Below are 9,861 nucleotides of genomic sequence, written 5' to 3' on the forward strand. Positions count from 1 at the left end.
AGATGATTTACAGTGAACTTGAACTAAATCTCCTACAAATCAGTGAAATAGATCCCAACCAAATAATTACACCTGAACAAAGCTGTAACAGAGAAATCTAAATATAAATTAGGAATTAAACTTGATTTAAAAGTTTAAATGTAACTCCATTCAATTACATTATTTTAAATTAATAATAACTGACAAAATGAAGGAACATCTGCTTTGTGTTTGCTAGAAAATCATTGTCATATTAGTTAGTACCAACTCTTTCCTAACATGTCTGACCATGTTTTTTCTTAGGTGGGATTGCTTATGGAGGCAGAGGTACAGAGCATAAGTAGCCTTATTAGTACAGCTAAAAAGACAGAACAAGAACAGCAGCAAAAACTAATCACTGTTTATGGATAGGAACTTTATTTAGAGAAACATTTTTCAAAGGCTGTTTGGAAGTTTGCTGTTTGAAATAACAAAGGCATTATCTTGCTTCTAATAAAAATAATTACCTCCCAGAGAAAGCAAGGTAATACTATAAAAATCCTTACCTCTGCACATATTTGCTGTGACAACCTCATTAGGAATCTTTTTGCTATAATGGTACAACTTATAAGCTCAGTGAAAAGAAGGAATGGCTGTTTCACATCAAATCTAGGACGGGTAAGTAGGGCTGACTGTTCTCACAGTGTCTATTTCTACTTGACAGAAGATCAGTACAGAGGGATGGGATAAGTTACTAGCATCACCAGTTGGATTTCTCAATATTGCTTAATCACTGCATCATATTGATGCTTCTGACCTTAATGGCAGAGGACAAAATTACAAGAACTGTCATGATGGTAGCTGAAAGCTTCCTATCCTGGAGAATTTAATCTTTAGCTATTAGGATGTAGATAAGCCTATTCTTTTGGTTCAAATTTGTTATTGAATAAGCAAACTGGAGACTTTTTTAGTGATTGAGTATCAAACCACAATCAGGAAAAGAAAAGTTTCTTCCCATAATAGACAAGCACACTTTTGCAGTTGCAATTATATTTTATTCTCACTAAACATTTTTTAATTTTTATTGTTTTTTAAAATCAAAACAGTCAAAGTTGAATTGCTATGAAAAAGATCATGAGAAAGGTTACATGTAGATATTAATTTTCATCTGATGTATAAAGGTACCACTTCAGAAAATCATAATTTCCTTCTTTCTGAAACTAATATTAACTTTGTTAAGCAGATGCTTACATATGAAAAAATCTGAGTCCCAACAGTAATCTATTATGTAAAGAAAGAGGCTAAGAAAATTCAGAAGCAAATACAGTAAAATTCCTCAGAAGTGAAGATGTACATTAAGCAATTCAAGTGTTCTGCTTTCTCATTTCTGTCATTTTCTTCTGATTTAAATTTTTTTAGTAAAAACCTACTATTACAAATCAGTATAGTCTTCCATGTCCAGATCACCCATAGTGTAACTCTAATACATTCACCCAGGTATGTACCTTAATACCTGAATATCCAGCCACCTCCACAAAGGGCAGGTTTGTCCTGCAATGTGGCTCAGCTGATTTTAGCAGGACTCAGGCATGTTTCAGGGTTTGCCAGCAGAGAACTCTAAGTCCTGAAGAAAGCACCTTTCCTCAGTAAGTTTACTGATTTCAACTGTGTGTAACTGCTGTAATTCAGCTGCAGGAACCAGATATAAGGGAGAAGTATTAACTAATTCTAAAATTCTGTCATTGTAAGATATCCAGTCTCTACTTATAGTAATGCTGAAGCATCTTGGAGAGGTCCCTTAATAGCAATAGCTTCAATCTCAACTCTGGCCCCCTGTGACAAAACAATGAAGAAACATATTAGAAATTTAATGTATCTATTTTATGAAGCAATTGGATGAACAACATAACTTCATAAAAAACAGAGTGACATTTGACAGAGATTATATTTCTGACAGTTGTATTAATGATTTAGCAATGTTCAGTAATACTGTAAATTCAATTTATGCTTACTCAACTATCATAACCCCTTATTTCTAATGTTTTAGCTGTCTTCCACCATGAAGAAATATGTATCTCATATTCAGATCTCTGACAATGTGTGGGAATAACAATGGTATACTTAGAAACTAATTAAGAGTCTTTATTAAAATAATTGCAATCAAAGCTATTTCAGAATTAGAAAAGCTGTCAGAATGCTTCAGTAGTAAGGTATTCCAGAAAATTTTGGGGCTTTTTGTAGATAGAAAAGTCACACTTACCCGGGGCAAAGCAGCAACTTGATAGGCTGCTCTGGCTGGGAAGTTTGCCTTGAAAACTGTAATTTAAACAGAAACATCCAGCAATCACTAACCTTGGCTTGATAAAAAGTTCAAAGTAATTTGTATAAAATGAAATCACTGGAACAGTTTCAGGTTCAAGGCTACAAGACTTCTATGCCAGCTATCATTTTCCCCTTGTTTATTTTTGCTTTGGTGACTGACTGCTCTCAATCTCAGCAAGCCAGCACTCACCCCCAAGCAGTCAGCTGCAGCTGTGACCTGCTGGCCAGTGATAACTTGTATTCTGCTGACACTGCAGAGCCTTAATACCAACTTGCTGAAAAAAGGATGATTAAATCAGGATGGTGATCATCCAGTTTCAAACACCAGGGAGTGGGAGACAGCTTTTTCACAGAAAGAGCAGGAGAGAGAAACAGGCCCCTGCCAAGAGTCATGAGCAAAGATCCCAGATTCACATGAAGTCACCAGGAGTCCAACCTTACTCCTATCAAAGGAAAACAGAGGAAAAATAGGCCCTTGATTTATTCCTCCATGCCCATTTAGACCTGACAATCACAGATATTAGAACAGGGGTAAGGCATGGGGAAGGGTAGTGGTAAAGATATAAGAGCTGAATTTATGGAATATTAGAATATTTCAGGTTGGAAGGAACCTTTAAAGATCACATAGTCCAATTCACCACCATGCCATGGCCAAGAACATCTTTCACTATATCAGATTGCTCAAAGTCCCATCCAACCTGACTGAACACTTCCAAGAAATTTGCCTAATGAAGTCAAAGTTTTACTAGTGACAATTATCACAAAACTGTTAATAATGGAAATGTTGGGGTCCTGAATTGAGATAATAACTCACAATGAGAGAACAGCAGCAACTGTTTTCTCAAACTCCAGGCTGGAGGCAACAAGTAACTAAGCATGCAGCTGGTCTGCTTTTACCCTGCTTAAGCACACACATCCCCCAGTACATTTTGACAAGTAGGAGACTGTGTTACTTGCTTGTCAATGAGACTTCAGTCAAGACCAGATGTTGCTATCTAATTAAAAGCCAAAGCTACATCAATAAGGAGCTCATGCAAATTGTCCCAAATTATTCTGCACAACATGTCTTGTTGGAATCACCTATTTCAGTCTACATTCACTTTTGTTGACCAAGCATCGTTCTCTTTTTTCTTCAAGGGAAGCAGCATGGCTCATCCTTGTATAAAGAAAGAGCCCTGTCCCATAACAACGACCCTCAAATTGTTCAAAGGTATAGACTTAAAAGAAATGGAGATATAAAATCTGAAATTCAGCATTTGAAGGCTGCCTGCAGTAGAATTATAGCCAGGACAGCAAAACATCAAGCAAGGTAAGAGGCAAAGAAGATCAGCCTGTAGGGATAGCAGGAGCTGATCTTCACAGGACAGTGAGTTAGTGAAAAGGTAGAATAAAAATCCACATGAAATTAGGCTCTGCTTGATCTGATACTTGAAAATGAAATAAAAAAAAAATTTCTACAGGAATTTCAACAAATATGGAACTACATCATCTGAGTCATTAAAACACTTTTGACTACCATGAACATAATTTGTTCCACAAGCCATAATGGTAAAACACAAGTAAAATATCTACTTACATTGTTTGTAAACATCGTTAATATCATTGTAGTCCTTCATGTCTGCCATCAAAACTGTAGTCTTCACAACTAGAAATTATGTAAGTGCAGTTATTTTAGACCTCTGACTTGCATAAAAAAATTGAAAAACTTTAGTGCATTTCTTGCCTTTATTTCATACATTTCTCTCAAGTAGTCTAAACATTTTGATAAGTTTTGCAGATATTGACCATTAGAGCTACAACCCAAAGAACTACCTAAAAAAATCTCAGCACCTAGTATGCAATAAAACTTCAAGGAATTGAGCCATTCCTGACTAGATCTGAAAAAGCCAAATTCTCCCAAGAGGCACTGAACTGATAAGCAGATCAATTAAAATAGCTGTTGTAAGCCAGCTGCTGGCAATAACTTATATATAATATCTGCTGCCAGGAAAAAAAGGTCATGGAAGGTCTGAAAATATACTCTGTGCTAGAACTTTTTTCCCAGGACTGCCTAACCCAGCATTAATCCTGGTGTGGCTTCACCAGTAGAGTCCTCCACCCAAAAAGTATTGAGAGTGTCTAGAATACTGACAGCACAGATACAAACCAGCTTTCACCTAGAGCAAAGCCTAGGATGCTTAAAATGTCTGTAGTCACTGCAACATTGTCTGTCCCTGAGCTTCCCCAGCTGGAATTAAAATATCAGTACCATTGCCAGAAATTTTTGGCGAAAGACAGTGTTCCATTGATATCCATTACAAAAACTTGCATGTAGATTAATTTATTTTATTGTTTTAACCTAAATTCACAATTTCTTTTGTTTCTTCCAGCTATTGGTAACAATTGAATGTTCAGCAAATAGCTTTTTTCTTTTCTTTTTTTTTTTTTTTTTTAAGATCACTTGATTTTTTAATATTTTAATTCAGGTAAAAACAACCACCTGTTTGCCAGAGTGACAGCAGCACTTACCATTGCCATAGTCACAGCCTGCAGCTTTCAGGATTTCTCCCATGTTTTTTAGAGCCTAAAGAAAAATGAAAGAAAAATATTTTAGCTATCAGCTGGGTTATATTTATGTAAGTATGTAAATATAACTTGTGACTTGGCTGAATCCATGTTTTACTGTTCAACCAGCAAAACTTCAATTGTCAAAAAAAGACTGACTTAAATAAAAATTAACAAAAGGGAGCACCTAGTAAGTATTAAACCACCCATTCATTAGATGTAAATACATGATACAGCTCCATCTCATCCTATTATCTCACTCCACCTCTTTGCTGCTGGGGGAGTAAAACTTTCCCTGACTCAAGCCAGGGTTTTTATTGGGGTGTGAAACTTTGCTTCAAACACTAATTCTTTCATACCTTCCTATGTGAAACAGATTTCTAAGCCTGACCTCCAAGTTTTCCAAGCTGTTGGAAAAATGACAGCATTAGTTAAGATGGAATTACTTCCTCCCACTTTTCCCCCATCTGGAGGATGTGACATGCTCTCTAAGTCTCCTCAATTTCTCACAATTCCACCTTTAATAAGACACATTCCAACTCCATTAGAAGCTCATTGCTGGAAGACTTCTTACCTGCTTGGCTTCCTCCTTTGCCCCTCCAGAGACAAGCTGCCCAGTGGAAGGCTCCAGCCCTATCTGCCCTGCAATGTACATTGTCCGGTCCACCAGCACGCCTTGGCTGAAAGCACAAGCGACATTTTCGGTCTAATGTTTCCCCATGAAAACATTTCAAAATTCAAATCCAAAAGCACATTTCAAATTTTCTACAGTACTTTACACAGCATCAGCAAGAAGACTGAGGTTATGCACGTGCAAGTCTGTACATGCAGTCATACATCAATCTGCTTATGCTTTTGAAGAGCTGGGATTACACCATCTAAACTCTGCCCTTGAGGAGATAAACCCTGTTTCTTGCAAAGGCACAAGGTGTGAATGCAGCAACACAACACTAAACTGAGCTACAGGTTCCACACAGCAAATAACACAGGGGGAAGGCAGAGTAAATAAAAACACTTTTTGCACCTGCCCAGATAAATATTCCATCCCAGTCTGAGAAGCAGACAATACCTTTCAACTACGTTTCAGCTGCAGAGCAAGGAAGGAAAAAAGAAAAAAAGAAAAGTCAAAAGAGATTTAACATTTTTCTTCTTAAACAGGCACTAAGATAATGAGTTACAGCTGTGAGGTGACACCCTGCACCCTGGTTCTCTGGCAGTATTCCTCCAGAGTAATGAATTTGGCCAGTCAGCAAAATGCCTTGATCACTCCACCCCCAGAACAATCACTCTCACCAAATAACCTGAGTGACTTTTTTGCTGGGTTAATTCAGAGGAATGCAAAATCCAAGCTATTTGCAAAACATTTATATAAAAATGTCAAGTGTGCTTTTGCTGAAGTTGAGTTGGCAATTATTAGTGTCTCTACTACAAAGATGTTAAAAGTTGAAAATAAAGATTTAACTCTAGCAAACATTATACAAGAGACACAATTTAATTATCTTCAACCAATAATTAAAAATATTTTGCAAAGAAATTATAGAAAGATTCTTTTGGAACTGCTTATGGTGTGTCAACACCATTTTTCATATCTCTTCTCATTCCACAAGAAAATGCATTGTTTTGACCATTCAACAACTCTCTCAAGCTATACAAACTAGAGTTAGGCACCTCCCTGAGGTATCTGAAATAGGAGGTTTGCTTCCCTCTAATGTTGATGGAAAAAGGACATATTCAGAGAATATTTTCAGTACATCTCTCAACTGAGATTCACTCAGTTGGATTGTCTTAATCCATTCACCTCACAGGGACCAACCTAATCTAGGGACTCAGTCAAATGTTTGAACAATGCCATCATTCCCATCTTTCCTTTTACACCTGTCATTTCATAAGGGGAAAAACCAGCCAGTAACTTTGTCAGATATAGTAAACTATCTTACATGGGGATTATTTTTTCTGTCATCAACTAACAAAACTGGAGTAAATCACAAGACTACACCATACAAAGAAGAGAAACCAGTGAACAGTTTTCTAGCTGACACAGTCTTGATAGAAACGTGTGCATGTAGACAAGGCTTGTTTAATTTTCTTTCCTACCATGCCTGCTGTGGAGGGAGGCCCTCAGAGAACAAACTTCTGTTTGTGTATGAAGCACAGAGAACTGCACAACAAGAAAATATGGGCTCTCCACTAAAAGAGATTGTCTTGTACTGCTTATCACAAAGCAAATAACAGTGAACTGTTTACCTCAGCACAGACCTTCTGAGAGTCCTAAATCATGAATAACTTGGGAAAGAACAAGCTGAAGCCTTCTGACACCACTGCCAGATCAACATCTGCAGCAGCTTTATTGGGTCTGCTCAGCTTCCTCCTCTTGGTGTGCTCACCAATGGAATCCTCCATTCACTGAGACCAGGAACAATTTACCAGCCAAGGAGTACACTTGCACTGCACTCAAATGCACGAGTGCAGCTGAGGGAAACTTCAACTCCTCAAACCCCAGTCATTCTTTAACTGCAGATGCACCTCACAACTAGGGCAATCGTAGCTACTCATTAATCAGCACATCAATGGGTGTCTGAAGTCATTCAGGTTTCAGTGTACCTAAATGCATAACTGGGCAGACACTGTGACCTTAGAAAAACATTGTCTGTCAGAGAGATGGTATTTGGAACCATGCTCTTTGTTAATTAGATCTTCTTTACACAAATGATTGTGGATTAATACAAGAACAGTATCCTTTAAAAGGTTAATAACATTAATGAGATATATAGACCCACACACAGATATGTGTCTTCTTATATATCTACCTACCTACCTATCTCAAGGTACTGGCAAATGGATGCAGTAAAGGAAATAGAAAAATACAGTAAAAATAGGTCACCAAAAAGCATATTGAAGGGCTGCAGCAGAACCAGGAATGCAGCTCATTCATCCCAATCCTTCACTGCATTAAACCCTCATTGCTGCGTAACCAAGCTCAGACCTCACAGCAGAGATGTGGAGTTATTTCTTGTGCAACTCCTCTCTGGACTTTGACAAGTTTACTAAAATCTGATAAACTAAGTTAGCGATAAACTCATTGATGTTAGACCCGTAATACATTTAACAGGCTGCACGATGAGCAGTATTTCATCAAAACCTGCCAATAAGCCCAACATTTTGGAGTTGAAGCCATGTTGAAGGCTGGCACAGTGGTGTGTGCATGTGGACAAAGAACTGTTGCCTTCCCATATCCTACATGCTCTCCTGATGCCAAGCAATGCCAGGCCCCTGGCTGCAATCCACCAACAGTTTATTGTTCACTGAAGTTAACCTTCATGTCATGTCTCTCTGCCTCTACACTTTGTATTTTTCCATCTTTATAATGCCTATAAGAAACACAGTTTGAGGCTTAGAAAGCTCAGGACACAAAGTAACGGAGACAAAAATGTACCTGGAAGGCACAAAGATGCTACTGTGAACACAAAGCATGAATATAGAATTAAGAATTCTTAGAAAGCATCCTGGCAAAAATCCTTTAGGACTTTAGCTATGAGAATCTACTATACTGACTGAACATTTTTTTCATATCCAAACTGCAAAGAGAAACCTTTCTCTAATTAAAACTGGGATTCTTCTTTATTTTCATTATATGCAAAACTGCTACAGCAACATACTTGTGAAAATATTGAACATCTTACCTATTTTTACAGCAGTTAAGTTTTTAGACCAAAAAACATTTATAACTATTCAAAATAAGAAAGAATTTTCAATTCCCAGGCACTGAATTCTCCATCTAATCAAGCTTGCCCTGGATTGGGCTCAGCCTTCATTCTGTATCACCTGCATAGCCAGCATCTCTAGCTTCCCTGCACAACATGCCTGTCTGTAGCCAAGCACCTTTCTCTGGAGAACAATCATTCTTCTTCCTTTTTTTTTTTTTTTTTTTATTCACTCCTTACCACTAATTCCAGAATTATTTTCCCAAACAGCTTTTTTAACTATACCCCTCCCCCCTCTGACTGCAGTTTGCCGTGGCACCACAGCCCCACTCGTGCTTTGGGACTCCAGGTGTCCCTGGGGGAGGGGGTACCAGGACTGGCCCCTGCTCCCACCTCAGCCCCAGAGACCTGCCAAAACCCCGCCAGCAAAACCTGCTCCTGTGCCTCCCAAGAGACTTCCCGCTCCCAAAATCACAGAATTGTTAGGGTTGGAAGGGTCCCCTGGAGATCATTCAGTCCCACCTGCCCTGCCAAGGCAGGGTCACCTGGAGCAGGTTACACACGAATGCATCCAGCTGGGTTTGGAATGTCTCCAGAGAGGGACCCTCTGCAGCCTCTCTGGGCAGCCTGTTCCAGTGCTCTGCCGCTCTCAATATAAAGAAATTCTTCCTCATGTTGAACTAAAATTTCTTGTGTTCGTTCTAGTTGCCACTGCTCCTTGTCTTGTCAATGGGCACCACTGAAAAGATTCTGGCACCATCCTCTTGCCACCTGCCTTTGAGGTATTTATAGGTGTTGATGAGGTCCCCTCTCAGTCTTCTCCAGACTAAACAGGCCCAGCCCCCCCAGTCTCTCCTCACATGCTCCAGACCCCCATCACCTTTGTGCCCCTCTGCTGACCCTCTCCAGTAGCTCTTTGTCTTTCTTGTACTGAGGAGCCCAGCACTGGACACAGCTCTCAAATGTGGCTTCACTAGGGCCGAGCAGAGAGGCAGGACCACCTCCCTTGTCCTGCGGGCCACTGCTCCAGATGCACCCCAGGAAAGCACTGGCTGCAAGGGCTCTGCTGGCTCATGGCCAACTTGTTATGCGCCAAGAGTCTCAGATCTTTCTTAGCTAAGGCATTACCTGTAGGGACCCAGTGCAGGGGCCTTAGTAGTGCTAATTATTTTCTTCACGAGCGAGGCCATGTCAGGAGCCGCTGCTGAAGCTGCAGAAACTACTGGGGCCTCGCCTCCTGCACTCCCTCCCCTTAGCGTTCTGCCAGAGCACGCACCGCCCGCGGGGGCCTCTGGGAAATGTAGTCCTTCAGGGTCGTGCCGCCACAGTGCGCATG

The 9,861-nt window shown here is 39.5% G+C and overlaps 1 protein-coding gene across 1 annotated transcript; it reads right to left on the reverse strand.

Moving 5' to 3' along the window:
- Positions 1-1,010: 1,010 nt before the first annotated feature.
- RIDA (reactive intermediate imine deaminase A homolog) lies at positions 1,011-9,785 on the reverse strand. Its single transcript, XM_041412747.1, has 6 exons — positions 9,654-9,785; positions 5,399-5,504; positions 4,789-4,843; positions 3,857-3,925; positions 2,219-2,274; positions 1,011-1,791 (listed from the first exon to the last, which is right to left on the reverse strand). The coding sequence occupies exons 1-6, from the start codon at positions 9,713-9,715 to the stop codon at positions 1,723-1,725; spliced, it is 417 nt and encodes a 138-aa protein (XP_041268681.1). The 5' UTR covers positions 9,716-9,785; the 3' UTR covers positions 1,011-1,722.
- Positions 9,786-9,861: the final 76 nt, after the last annotated feature.

The sequence above is a fragment of the Onychostruthus taczanowskii genome, unplaced genomic scaffold (genome assembly GCF_017590055.1).
Source record: "Onychostruthus taczanowskii isolate IOZ18803 unplaced genomic scaffold, ASM1759005v1 scaffold4, whole genome shotgun sequence".
NCBI classification, from domain to species: Eukaryota; Metazoa; Chordata; class Aves; order Passeriformes; family Passeridae; genus Onychostruthus; species Onychostruthus taczanowskii.

Excerpts from the sequence above, each read along its gene's own strand:
- RIDA (XM_041412747.1), bottom strand. The coding sequence starts at position 9,715 with ATGGCCTCGCTCGTGAAGAAAATAATTAGCACTACTAAGGCCCCTGCA. Across the intron at positions 5,505-9,653 it reads CCTGCACTGGGTCCCTACAG|CCAAGGCGTGCTGGTGGACC; the intron begins GTAATGCCTTAG and ends TTGTGCTTTCAG. Across the intron at positions 4,844-5,398 it reads CAAAGGAGGAAGCCAAGCAG|GCTCTAAAAAACATGGGAGA; the intron begins GTAAGAAGTCTT and ends ATTTTTCTTTAG.